At 43.7% G+C, this 14,608-nt stretch overlaps 1 protein-coding gene across 4 annotated transcripts in view; it reads right to left on the bottom strand.

Annotated features, from left to right (window-relative positions):
* The window catches only part of CNKSR3 (CNKSR family member 3), an 83,865-nt gene that overhangs the window by 21,087 nt on the left and 48,170 nt on the right, over nucleotides 1-14,608 (bottom strand). For 2 of the 4 annotated variants that reach the window (XM_027056584.2, XM_027056586.2), the window contains exons 2-4: nucleotides 9,623-9,786; nucleotides 3,168-3,370; nucleotides 2,588-2,675 (exon numbers count right to left, since the gene is read on the bottom strand). In XM_027056584.2, the coding sequence (XP_026912385.1) occupies nucleotides 2,588-2,675; nucleotides 3,168-3,370; nucleotides 9,623-9,786 (455 nt within the window). Of the gene's footprint in view, nucleotides 1-2,587; nucleotides 2,676-3,167; nucleotides 3,371-7,850; nucleotides 9,440-9,622; nucleotides 9,787-14,608 lie in introns of those variants that run through there. The other 2 variants (XM_027056587.2, XM_027056588.2) reach the window with 2 other exon arrangements.

The following is a 14,608-nucleotide window of genomic DNA, read 5'->3' as shown; positions in this document are numbered from 1 at the left end:
CGTCATCCCATCTCTCATGGCTGCCGCTGCGGTTTTCATGGCCTCGCAGCGCAGAGGACAGACTGAAGATGCAGATCCCCACCCCTCCCCCGGAGTCTCATCGGTCTGACATCACAGCCCAGAAACTGGAAACTGACAGAAGATCCACCCGTGGACTTGGACGGCACGAGGCGTGCTCACGAGAAGGGCGCAGTCTCCTTCCAGGGGAAAAGGCAGCAACGATTTACCCCTCAACTCAGGAGACCGACACGTTATCCTTCAAGGGAAGGATGCAGACCAAGTGACAAGAAACAGGAGGGGAGATGGCAACCCGTGGAGGAGAGAAAGGAGCGAAAGGACACCCAAAGGTCTCTCCTTGCAGACAGAGACGAAAGGAATAAAGACCCAAGGAGAACACGTTCCTTGTCACCGGAAGAAGGAAGGACACAACTTTCATTCCTGAAACTTCCCAGATAAAAGGAATACACGGAAAAGACAGGTTGCTTCCGGAAAGGTCAACAGACCTCCTGCCGAGAAGTTCTGAAGACGGCACTCCCCCCCAACTCCTCCCCACCCCCCACCCCCGGCTGGGAGGGAGTGTGAGGGCTCCCCCCTTCAGGATGCAGGAGGCACCCTGCAAAAGGCACGGGGCTCGCTCATCAAGTGCATTGCTTCTCATTTGTGTGCACACAAATACACGCCGTGCCAAAGCACCTGTGTTCTCCAAACGCTAGAGAAAACATATGTTCAAGGAGCTAGCCATCTTTTTCAACCCACGTTCCTAAAACGATATTCCATGTATAGTGACGCCTTGCCAGTCTTCACCCTTAAGAACTGTTCAAATTTAAATAAGCCACAGAACAAACAAACCAAAAAGGAGCAGCATATTGTGAACTCCCTTTCCTGGAACCATCAAGTCGGTGTCCAGAAAACCAGTACAAGGCATCATTTTTAGATTTCCTACTATATGCTGTCACTTCTTGTGGGCACTGCGCTTTGCATTTAGTCTTCATAGCAAACTTTCGAGGTAGGTGTGGTTATTTTTAGATAAAATATTTCACATTATTTGTATTTAATTTTACACAAATACATAAATGTGGTCACATAATGGTCTTTGTAAATTTTTTAAAAAGTGTTTCTTTTCGTCCTTGGGGTTGGGGGCAGGGGGGGCTGGCTCCTAGGCTCTGTCCCCACTTCTCTCCCTGCTAAAGTAACACGACTTTTCCTCCAGACTGCCTACTGAACTTACTCCCTTGTACACAGGTTCTTGGATAGCGTGTGTGTTACGAACACGTGTCTTCCTACGTTTTCATATTGGGGGGGGGGGGTCACCATTTGTCTTTATATTCCACTTTTTTTCCTTCTTTGCTCGTTCAACAATAACTTGTAGAAATCTTACCAAATCATCTGGTGAAGTAAATATTAGTATTCCCATTTTACAGACAAAAAAAAAATAAATAAAAATGAGGCTCTTAAGTTTTAAGCGACTTGTCTGAGGTCCCAGGGCTAAGCAGTGGTAGAGGCAGGATTTGAACCTGTGGTGGTCTGTCTCTGAAGCATATACTCAATGAGCACCAAAGGGAAAACAAAAACAATACCTCATGTGTCCCTTAAGTGTGGGTTAAATTTCTCCTGATACATGAAAGATTTGCATCGGCTTCTTTGTCAAAAGCATTATCTCACTTGTTTAAAAACGCATTTAAAAAAATTTTAAAAACCACTTATCATGTGCCAGGTGAGCTGAGGCCCACAGAAGCAGGGGCAAGTGTGGTGAGACTGCTCGGTGGACAGGACACCCTGCTCCTGACGTGAACAGATCAGGATCTGTAACTCCCACCAAGAGATGTTTTTTCTATCATCAGTTCCCAACAGTCAACAATGACTACCAAGGGGCTGGGGTGGCTCAGCCGGTTAAGCGTCTGACACTTAGTTTCGGCTCAGGTCATGATCTCAGGGTTCATGAGTTCGAGCTCGATGCAGGGCTCTGTGCTGACAGTGTGGAGCCTGCATGGGATTCTCTCTCTCTCCCTCTCTCTCTATGCGTCCCCTGCTCATACTCTCTCTCTCTCTCAAAATAAATAAGTAAACTTTAAAAAAAAAAAAAAATAACTACCAGGAAAACACCCCAAGATGACGTAATGGGCCCATTCCATCAGGACAAGCACAGAGTCATGCTGGTCAGATTCCTCAAATGTCACCGTTGCAACGGAGGGTCCCTCCAGCCACATATCCATAACTGTATCCACCTCATCCTTCCGGGGCCCTTCCCTCAGCATTTCTTAACTTCACGTGACTTAGTTGCTCTGGAGTTTCTATGAAAAAAATTAAGTGCTCTAACAGTTTAGAGAAAGTACGGGCCTATTAGCTCAACTATTTTAAAACAAAAAAAGGTAATCTTTGATGTAAAAGCCACTGCCCATTGTTCAGAAACCATCGGCAACAATGCATCTAATGGAAAGCCCTTCATCTCTCCCCAGGTCGGATGGGAAAAAAATGGCAAGAAACAGAAAGAGCGAAAAAGGCACTTCATGCCTGCATGTGAGCCCTCTGAAGAAGAGGACAAGGGTAAAGGGAGGAAACAATGTTAAAAAAGCAACGACATACTGACCTTCTGGACTGTAGTGGTCAGGTCCAGGCAGAGCTGAATGATCTTGTTCTTCGTTACTGAGAAATCGGTGATCCCTGTAAATGGAGCCCTGGAAAGCAACAAGCATTCTTTTAAAACGGGGGGGTGGGGACACTGGGATCCCACGTTGCAGGCTGACAGGCAGAGCTGGTTTAAAGGACTCGTTATGCAATGGTTTCCTCTCCCGTTAACACACAAAACAGGAATCTGAACAGAAGAGCCGCAGGAGTGCTAGATAAAAACACATTAGAAAATGAGCCAAGAGAATTCACGTCCCTTCAGAAGTCGACTAACGGCCTTCAGATCAACGAAATAATCATGAGTGTTTAACGGCAGCGACACCTTTGGCACGGGGGTTCCACTCTTCCCCAAGTGGACCTTAATTTGGTCCTGCCACTCGTCTGTTCAGTAGCTTCCAAAGGGACCCTAAAATCCCACCATGATCCAGAAGTCCTGGAGAGGCCCAGTGGAAGGGACATGAAGAGGCTCATTTTCCTAAGATAGGCGTGTGTGCAGCTTGGGCCCTCCTCTGATGGGACAGTGGAGCACACGCGTAACCTACCGGTCCAGCCAAGCTAACAAGGCCTTAGCAGCACCGATTAGCTCCACCACAGAGGTCAGGAGTTCGTTCGGGGGCTTGTGGGAAGTGTCCCCATCGTAAGCCGGACTTTTCCGCCAGCTACTTATGTAATTCTGTAAGTTGTGGGAAGATGCTCGCAGTTTCAGAACCAAGTTCTTCATATTATCGGTTTCAAGGCCGTAATTCTGTGGAAAATAAAATCAAAGGGAAGAATTTAAAACAATCAGCAATGTCCAATCTCTATTAGTAACTCAAAAGCCCAGCGAGCAACTTGAATAACTCCTACAATAGCCACAAAATCCTCCTTATTTACCCACAGTGCAGACCTCACCCACTCGCAGTCACACTGGCCTCCTATCTGTTCCTCCTGCAGCTTCCTCCCACCTCAGGGACTTGACTCTCGCCAGCTTCCCTTGTCAAAATGCTCCTCCCACAAATCTTTGCAAGAATAGCTCTTTCTTATATTTACATCCTAGCCCAAATGTTCCCTCCTCTTGGAGGCTTCCTTGACCACGTAGAGCAGTTTCTCAGCCTGAGCCCTACTGACATTGAAAGCCCAGTGGTCTCTGTTCTGGTTGGGGTGGGAGGGCGAGGGAGGATTCTGGTACATGGCAAGAGGCTCGGTGGCACCGCTGGCCTCTCTCGACTCATTAGCCGTCAGTAGCACACTCTCCCTGGCTGTGACGACCGAACACGTCTCCAGACATTGCCAAACGCCCCCTCAGGTCACTCTCTAGCACATCACCTATCTGCCACCTCCCGGAACCACCATGGTTGGCAGGAACCATCTTCCTCCATGGGGCACAAACTGTGAGACAGGGCGAGTTCTATGTATGGTTCACCCGTATCTGCAGCACAGAAGACAATTTCCATCAGGTGAGATGCACCTGCCCAGAAACAGAGCAGCGCTGACTAAATGTCAGTTCACCGGAAATGTAATTTCTGTCCCTTGAGTTCCTAACCTGTGTTCTTTCTAGACGATGTTCATTTTACTCAGGTGCTTTGAAAAAAAATGAATTTCACGTGACAGGTAAAGAACAAATCCCAGAGGATGACACATAAATCTGAGATGACTCTGGGGAGGGGACGGATGAACTTCTGTATTGAACTGCACGTCCATGTCCCAAGTTGGTGTTTCATTATTTTCACAGAAAAATAAAGATATTTCTGGGGCATACTACACAGTTTCAATAGCATCCCAAAACAAGACCGTGGTACCACTTAAAAGCCGGGAATGATATGACCAACGTTATTGAACACTTACTCCACACCAGGGATTGAACTAAGGGCTCAACAAGTATTATCTCCGGTAAATAACACATGAAGGTGGAAATGATAGTATCTCTATTTTACAGATGAGGGAATAGAAGCACGGAGTCATCGAATTTACTAATCTGTGGAGAGGTGGGATTCCAATCAAAGTAGTCAGCAGCGAGGGCACAAGGTTTGGATCACCATGGGGCATGTTTCCATTTCACCCTCCCTGCCCAAGGCAGGGCAGAAGGAGAAGACAGAAAATAGACTGGGTAAAGACGAGCAAAAGAAAAGCAGCCAGCGGCCCCGGATTCTACACAAACTAACAAGATGCTTACCTCCCCCAAATTCTATCCTGACCTGCTCCACCCCTGATGTTCAAAGAAATGTTTGCATGGTAATAAAAGTCCCAAGTAATTTCTGGTGACAATGACTCTAAGACACCGTAGTGGGGTTTTCACTGCAGTTAATTGTTCATGAAGCTTAAATTTATGTTGCTTCCTCTAGTACAATAAAAAGTGCTTTTTAAAAAAATTTAGATAGGAATTTTGAAACGAGTGGAATACAACAAAAAAGTAGGCTAAGAAAATAAAAATCCTTCCCAGATCCACGAACTGGAAGCTGTCTTTTGTAAACCTTAAAATTTTCATAATAAATTCATAAATTTATAATTTTATGAAATAAAATTTCAAAATAAAAGTGTTTTGTATTAAACGGCAATGTTCTATTTAACTCTTACATTCTTCATTTTTTTCTGTCATTTTCTACAGGCTAAAATATGACATTATCCTTCAACACAGAAGACAAAACTACAAAGATGGGTTTTCATCATGCTTTTTCAATTCAGAGAATCAAAGACTCACAAGTGAATGGATAAAGAACCACATGACAAGCTTGTTTTGAAGCACTTGTGACTGATTAAAGGGAACTGTCCCCTCATTCAGTCAATTACTCAGCCTGCCAACTTCTATCAAGAGTTCTGAACTAAAGCAAGAGAGTCAGCTTTCTATAATCGACGTCACCAAAAAATGAGTGGAACTCTTATTACCGTACACAACATTTACTTCTTGAATTCAAAGCGGACTAAACGCATTTTAGTGTTGCAAGAAGTTTTAACCTCAATCTCCTACAAACCTACCCCTTTTAATATTAAAACAAAGGGGAAGTGTCGCTTCTTGTTAACTGGTTCTTTTCATTTCCACTCAAGGTGCTCTGATTCTGTTTTCCCACCCAAAACAAATCATAGGACTAGAAGGATAGATAGATAGATGCAGCTATAATGGAGTACAATTTTAACAAGATAGAAGGAAGAAGCAAGGAAGGAAAATACCTTCCCTTTCCACTCCATTCCACAATAAGAAGAGAACAAGAAACTGATTACATTAACTCAAGAGAGCCTCTAATGTAGAAAAATAATCAGGGAAGTATTATTGACTTAAGTGACCCACAACAAAAGACAGAAAATGAATAATTTCTCAGCCCAGATTTGATTATCTCCACTAATCTTTTCCCTAAAACTTATCTCCTTCAGAAACTGCATTAAAAGTATCAACAAGACACACACCGAGTAAGAAATGAAAGGAGTCTCTGAAATTCTATATACCTACAGAAACCCTTCCACTGAGATCTCACTTCATTAGAGGTTAGCCATCAGGGATTACTTCCCGGTCTGGTTAGAGAAATCACACAGCAGACAGGAGAACAGGAAACAGGCAGATTCTTACTCTTCCGGTGCCTGAATTATACACACTCTAGCTAAAGATGAATCTTCTATTTCTCTTCTACCTCCTTTTCCCATTCCTCCTGACCCTGTTCATGATCTAACATACGTGTTTAAGGAGGGCCAGAGAACACAGTCTAAACCATCTCACTGACTTGGGTCAATTATTAGGTCACAACTTAAGACATATATTCCGCAGTTTCCCTAAAGGCATTTTAATACAACCTCATGAGCAGGATCAAGTTAAATACAAACTGACAGCAAAGATCACTCTTCCTGCATGATTTCTCCCCAAAAAGAAGGATAACATTTTTTAATGACTTGCCATAGATGGGTAAATTATGGACAATGAATAATCTCAGGGGTATACAAGTGCGCAGAAGCACCCTGGACAAGTAAACACATTACAAGTATTTCATTTAATCACACACTTGGGTGGCATCAGTTAACGTGTGTGCTGATCCCAACTTTGTTCACTTTCTTAACCTACACCAACCTTAAAAATCTATCTGCGCCTGCCTTGGTCTTGACAGGTTGATTTGCCAAAGAAAATAGGTTACAATTATAGTTCATAGTTTATTACTCTCAGTCACACCCTCCGGACCAGTGCTGGTCAAACAGAACTTGCTGCGGTGATGAAAATGTTCTCCATCTGCACTGTCTAAATACGGCAGCCGCTAGCCACCACTAGCTATGAGCTCTTGAAATGTAGCTTAGGGCGACCGAGGAGGTAATTTTTTTTTTTCATTTTAATTTATTTTCATGTAAATAGTTGCATGTAGCCAATAGCTATCCTACTAGAAAGAGCAGCTCTAGAGTCTGCCCCTGACAGGTAGAGAAAAATTGGGCTCAGACTCTGAATTCAATCCCGAGAGTGATCTTGGTTCTACCTCACGATACCAGTCACTTGTAAAAGACAGTGGCGTTCCCTCCCTTGCTCTCTATTCATGACCACCTATCTGTGGGCCATCTGCTCACCAGTTCTGGAATCTTTACCAACAGCTGTTCGCTAGTTTTAGGTTTTTATCCATTCTATCTGCCCTGTTCCTTCCAGAATTTTCCAGTGGTTTTGTTTTCTCCTCCCCCCTTTCTTCTAAATTCTATTCATTTCCTGTCTATCACAAAACCGACATCCACTAAACTCAGTTTACATGACAACCTCTTTTATACAACCTCAGGGCCAACTGCAAATATACATTAACTGCCCAAGGGAGGAGTTGTTCAGGGCAAAAGATTATGACCAATTTATATACGCAAAGATCTATACCGTATAAATGGATTAAATAGATAGTATAATTAATGTATGCCTTACAACAGGAACATTTAAAGGGGAAATTACAGCAAGATGAAAAGCTATTTTAATAAAGCTCTCTAAAACCCTCCCCAAACCGGAAAAGGCACCCTCATTTGAGAAGGCTCCTATCACCCTCCTGTCGAATGCATTCGCCAGCACTCTACTGCAGAAGGCATGTCCAGAATGAGGCTGAGGTCAAACTTTGTCTACAAAGGAAATTAGAAGGAAATTGTAGGAGATAAAATGCAGCTTTAGGTTCTGGCATTTGTCCAGCTTTGTTCATTGTATCCAATATTTTAAGAGGTAGGGAAGGGGCAAAAGCAAAGAGAGGCAGCTGCTAGGTTTATTATCCGGCTTGCTGTGCACCGCGTGCCTCTAACAGACCCTTCCTCCTTACCTCTCCTATTGTGGACTGCAAAGTAATTTGCCTGTCCTCAAACCCCTTCCTGCAAGTTGAAAGAGACAAATCCATTTAGCAGAAAAGATGGAAAAGTGATCTTCCCAGAAAGCGTAACAAAAGTAAACTCAAACAAGCTGCCCTGTATAAAAAAAAAAAAAAAAAAAAAAAATGCAGCTTTAAGAACAAACAAGACTCTAAGACATCTTCTGGGCCGTGCAAAACACACGTTAGTGTGCAGCCGCATCTAGGGAGTGTTACTGTACAGACGGGGAAAACAGACACCACCGTTTCCCTGGAGGTCGCAGAGCGAGGAGTGTGTCGCAGAGGCAGGATCAGAATGCAAAACGCCTGCCTTCCAGGCCAACACTCACACCACTTGGCCACAGCGTCTCCCTGGTGGCAGCTCATTTATCAACCACAAATAATTTCCCCGTTAGTTTCGTAAACAAGAGCAGCGCATCTCAGAGCAGGAGACAAAGCTCTGTCCATTTTAAGAAGAAGAACATGCACAGCACAGTAAGAGTTATATAATCAACGGAACGCAGACCAGCAATGGCAGAATCATCGGGAACATTCTTCCCCACCGTTCTCAGTGATGTCATTGTATATACCCCTGGCTCAGGTTCACAGCATTACTTAACCCAGACTGAATGCTGCGGCCTGGGTCCAAATCCTGACAGTTTGGGGCGCTGCATCCTTCACACGGCATCCTAACAGACACACGTGGATCCCCACCGTGTGGCAACCAGTGTGGAAACACAATGTCCTCACAGGTGTTGTCATCCCACACCTAAAACAGCTGCTCGGGCGGCCACGGGTGTAGTGCAAGAGTCAGAACCTGGCAGGATTTAACTCAACGTTCAAGTCAAAGCTCAATCAGCTGCAAAGGGTACCAAAGTTCACATTTTTTCCCTTCTAGTTACCACTCCGCAGGCTGACTACTACGAGCAAACACATCAGTTATTTAAAGATCACAAATACCTGTGAAACATAAAAAAGCTGTTGATAGTACCAAAAACACACATGAAATCAGAACCTGCATCTCACTTCAGCTTAGAATATGACATTTTCATTCAGGATTATCTCCAGTGTTTTATTCTCCACAGAAGATAAGAAAACTAACAGATTTTTTTCTGTAAAAGGCAAACTCCGTTTCTGTGACAGGCAGACTTCTTCTTAAAGGGCAAGACAATAAATATATTGGACTTGCGGGGGCCACACGGTCCCCTGAAAGCATGAAAGCAGCCACAGACCACAAATAAACGAACGGTTGTGGCTGTGTGCCAATAAAACTTTATTTACAAACATGGTGGGCTAGATTTAACGTGTAGGCCACAGTTTGCCACCTCTTTATCTACAAAATGATTTCTTCTCTTCCTTTTTAGGTTATCTTCAGCTCACGTTTCATTTCAATGGATCATTAAGAAAATGGAGGCGCCTGGGTGGCTCAGGAGGTTAAGCATCTGACTCTTGGTTCCGGCTCAGGGCACAATCTCGTGGTTTGTGCGTTTGAGCCCAGCATCAGGATCTGTGCTCGAAGTGCAAAGCCTGCTCAGGATTCTCTCTCTCTCTCTCTCTCTCTCTCTCTCTCTCTCTCTCTCTCTCTCTCCCCCTCCTTCTTTCTGCCCCTCCCCCTCTCGAGTGCACTCGTGCTCTCTCTCACTGTCTAAACAAATAAATAAGAAAATGATTCTAAATCACAAACATTGAAAATTTAAGACAGTAAGGCTCTAAAGAACGTCATCATGGCACAGATCTCTTGAACCAACCAGTGCACAGAGAAGGTCGACAGCCTCCAACACGAGTTCCTGGTGTCCAATTCGCGTGACCCCCAGCTCTTCAAGATCCTGATGGGAAATCTGCAGCAGCTGCTCTCCGTTTATCTTCTCCCGTTCGAACTTGTGAACATACTGCTGCAGGCAATCATCTAGCCCTACAAAAGAAGGCAGAAGTCCATTATTGCCATTTTGTTTCCTTTACTCAAAAAACTGCCCACGTTTAAATGAACTTCAGGAATCGCCAGTTATGCCCCAACTATCTGACTGTTTACACAATGTATACCCCACCCGAGGGACACTTTTCAGGTGTGTCCTCATCTTCTCATCTCAAACAGATGTGCAACGTGCAGCTTAAATTTTCAAATGGATTCGGCACAATTTTACGACGGTTACCTTCCCATTCCCTCTCAACTAAAAGAATAAACACTAAACCCTTGCTGACTTGGAGATGCGAGTTATGTGGACTAGATATTTGTTAAGCACTCTTCCTTTGGAGATTGTCCATCTGTCTCCCAGCCCATGTGATCCCATGGACTTGCCAATCAAGATGCTTTGCCACAGCGGTTGGCCACAACATTCTACCCACCAGCCAGTTACAGGTTCAAGGATGACCAAGCAAAACCAATCAAAATCTTCCTTGATACTTGGTATATGGACACAGGAAGAGAGAAGTTCTTCCTTTCCAGCTGGAAGTCACAAGGATATAACTTTGGGGATGCTGGCTTTTTTCTGATCAGTTTCCTGAAAATACATCCATTTGAGAAGAAGAAAATGCTCCAATAATATGCTATATGCCCCTGGATGTAACCCTGCTTAAAGGTAATTAATTCTACCCCTACAATTTTTCACTTAAACTGAACTAAATCCCCTTTCTAGCTTAAGCTTGTTTGTGTTGGGTTTCTGCGCCTTGCGACTGAAAAAGTTCTCACGAATACAGAATCCAAAGGAGAAAATACCAGCAGTGGTACCAGAGAAAGGCAATGTTAATTAAAAGGGGTAGCTTACGGGAATTTTTCCAGGTCGAATAGTACTGTCAACAGAGTTGTATTTTAATGTTTTTTTTGTTTGTTTGTTTTGTTTTGTTTTTTGAGAGAGAGAGATAGAGACAGATAGGGTGTGTGCTTGGGATGGGGAGAGAGAATCCCAAGCAGGCTCCATGCCGAGCACAGAGCTCAGCTCGATCTCACAAGTGTGGGATAAACACCTGAGCTGAAATCAAGAAACCGAATGCTCAAATGACTGAGCCACCCAGCGGCCCCAATGTTCTTACATAATGACTAAAATAGGTAAGCCTCACAAAACTTGGGTTTCTTTATTCTTGTATAGAGAACTTTCTGGTCAACTTGTTTCAGTGGTTTTACTGGAATAAAATTTTATACTGAATCAATTGGTCTATTCAAGCCTAATAATAAAAGCCACCCTGAGTGTTTCCAACAATGAGGCTTATATAAATCAATCCCAACACAAAGGGTGAAAATTCAATTTAACTAGAATAAAATATGTGGAAAGCACACTGCTGTGCTCAGTCACCCTCAAATACACACACACACACACACACACACACACACACACGTGTGCGTGCACACACACACACACGCAATTATTTCATTGACCCCTCACCAAAGTTCTGCCACATGGGTACTCTGGACTAGGAAAAGGAGACACAAGGCGCAGCACTTGCTTTTGGCAACATTAACGTCATCTATGGATCTTAAAAGCTGATGTGCTAAGCTAAATGATACCTCTGCCCCGTAAACTTTCACCATTTGCCTCCTGGTAAGACATGAAAAGAAGACCAATGTCCTTAGAACCATTTGGGACTACCAAATACAGGAAGAGGAGGTAAGAAAAAATTATTTTCTGGTAACCAGCTGGAACCCACACATCTGCCCTCAAGTGACACCTATCTAGCCAAGGGGCTCCATCACACAGCAAGCGAGGTTAGGGACAGTGACATAAACAAACCCAGCTCCACTTTGACAGCCTTGAGCCACAAGTGGCCATTGTGGCACGTGAGTCAGACAGGCAGTGGAGGCCACGCAAGTCAGCAGGTATGGAGACCGATGTGCCCCCCTGCCCCTGGGCTGCATCCCAGCACCCTGCCACCCAGGGCCATCTGCAGATGGGCAGTATCTATCTGCAGTGAACAACAGCGCCAAGACCTAAGGAGAGCCTCCTAACACCTCTACTCCCAATTTATAGATGACTAACCTTAGGGCACAAGGGAGCTACAAAACCCGTCCACAGCCACACGGCTGGTAAGATGCCAAGAGAAGGATTTCTGTAGTCATTTTCTTCAGCTTTGCTATAGAAGGAAAGGCCTGGAATTCAAATCAAGGCCCATTTGACACAAGCTCTGCTCTTCAACATTCTCCCCAGGAAACACGGAGTTATAAAAATTCCTCTCCAAGCATCTTCCTAAATAAGCAGTAGGGTCTACAGTAACACGCTGGATTGCAAGTAACTTGTTTTGCAAGTGTTCCACAAGATGAGCAAACATTTTTTTTTTAATTTTTTTTACATTTATTTATTTTTGACAGAGAAACAGAGCATGTGTGGGGAGGGGCAGAGAGAGAAGGAGACAGAATCCAAGGTAGGCTCCAGGCTCTGAGCTGTCAGCACAGAGCCCGATGTAGGGCTCGAACTCACAAACCATGAGATGGTGACCTGAGCCGAAGTCAGACGCTTAACCAACTGAGCCACCCCAGCGCCCCAATGAGCAAACATTTCTAATAAATTTTCATTTGAAAAGCCAGCGATGTCTTGCAATACAAATCGTACGTGATTCCAAACATCACATGATCACAACTGAACCAATGGTTCTTGAAATTCGCTTTGATATACAAGTGCTTTGGATTGCAATCATGTTTGTGGAACAAATTATGCTCGCCAACCAAAGTTTTACTGTAATTGCAAACAGTTATTAAGAGAGAATCACAACATCTTAGAGGTACTTAGAAGGTACTGTCATTGAATCCAAACAGTTGGAAAGTACGAACAAAAGTCTTAACTACTATGAATTTCACCCGAAATCACTTAGCCAGTTCTAAGCCAGATCACAACCAACATCCTACAATCTCCTGTCCTTCAGGATGTCCTCTCCCTTTGCCTATTTTTAAAATTTAAAGACAATTTTTGTTTTAATGATCATCAAAGTTTAGGACAACTATGTTATACATTTAAACTTCGTTATGGCTGAATTGTGTTGCACCAAAATTATACGTTGAGGTCCTAACCCTGAGTGCTCAGAAAGTGAGTGTATTCGGAGATAAAGCTTTAAAGATGTGATTATGTCAAAATGAGATCATCAGGATGGGCCTTTATCCAGTATGACTGGTGTCCTTATAGAGAAGACACACATGGAGGGAAGGCCTAGTGAAGACACAGGGGGAAGAAAGTCAAGGAGCATGGCTGCAAAAGAAGTCAACCCTGCCAACGCCATTATCTCAGACTTCAGGCTCTAGAGCTGCGAGTGAATACATTTCTGTCATTTCATTACCCGGTCTCTGGTACTTTTCTACGGCAGCCCCAACAAAACCCACACAAATGTAACAGCGTTTTATTTCATATTCATCCACAGGTCATAAACTCTTTCTTCACTTAATCTTAGCCAAAAGGCCGAGAAGCGATCATAAACTCCTTCTTAAGCAAAACAAACGACCAAGGACCAGCAGAACTGAAATTCATGTTTACTGTGCCAAGCAAGTCCACTGCTTAAAATATAAGCATAAAACAGAGACTCGTGTCAGTTTTCATGCACAGAATAAATGCGTCCATTAAAATTAAAGTGAAGAAGCCATGTATCATAGATGCTGGTTAAACTTTATCCCTGAATAATAAGTTGATATAAAGGTGAGGCCAGATTTCTCTTTTAATTAACTGGAAAGTTTCACTGGAGAAACAGGATTTCAGAAGTAGCTTTAGAGCCTGAGGAAATATTTTGGACACAGAGAAAGCGGAGATGGAAGGGCCCATGTGGGGTCCTGGTAGGACAAACGCTGCATGTATGATCAGAGACTGAGAACTTGAAGGATGCAGAATACAGAACATTTCCCTGAAAAGGGAGCCAGAGTGTCCTTGAGGATTCTGAGGGAATATACGGGACCTGACCTCAAATAATCCAAAGATCCCCGACATGTAGAAGAATTATCAAGAAGGAATAGCATGTTGCCACCTACCTAAAAACAGTTTCTATAGTGGCATAAAGACTTCTTTTCAAGGAACACATATGTTGAATAGGCTAGATTAAAAAAAAAAATTAATGTTAATTTATTTTTGAGAGAGAGACAGAGTATGAGCAGGGGAGGAGCAGAGAGAGAAAGAGACACAGATTCCGAAACAGGATCCAGGCTCCCAGCTGTCAGCACAGAGCCCGACGTGGGGCTCGACTTCACAAACCACAAGATCATGACCTGAGACAAAGCTGGACACTTAACCGACTGAGCCACCCAGGTGCCCCTGAATATGCTAGATTTTAAATAATGTTGCCCCCGGCTTTATTATTCCAACATGTTATGGCCTATTCTTCAGTTATCCCACTGATCAGAATACAAACATTCACAAACAGCTAAATGAAATACGACACAGCCCCACAGAGGAGGGGAAAATCCCCAACTCAAGTAAACTGGTCTAATCGTTTTACAATTTGCAAGATCCACTTTAATCTATTTGTCGCACGTACCTGTTTGCCAGTTCCTTGCTTCGAGGAACTTACAGAATGTCTAGCAGCACCGAAACAAACATGTAATTAAATAAAATTAGATCAAACACATTCCAGTTACACAAATTAAGCACATAACTCGATGTGGGAGAACCAAGAAGGAGAAGGAAGGAGAGGCCCAGCGTCCCTTTGCTGTCACCAGGTCTGGCAGTAAACACTCAAATGTTCAAAGAAATCCCACACGTGAAAAGGAAAAAAAGAACCCTCTCGCCCTAGATGTAGACCGAGACGGGGCCATGGTTAAGAGCCTGAGCACC

The sequence above is a fragment of the Acinonyx jubatus genome, chromosome B2, assembly GCF_027475565.1.
Source record: "Acinonyx jubatus isolate Ajub_Pintada_27869175 chromosome B2, VMU_Ajub_asm_v1.0, whole genome shotgun sequence".
NCBI lineage: Eukaryota > Metazoa > Chordata > Mammalia > Carnivora > Felidae > Acinonyx > Acinonyx jubatus.
The sequence above is the reverse complement of the archived record's forward strand: the minus strand, read 5'-3'. Positions and strand labels throughout refer to the sequence as shown.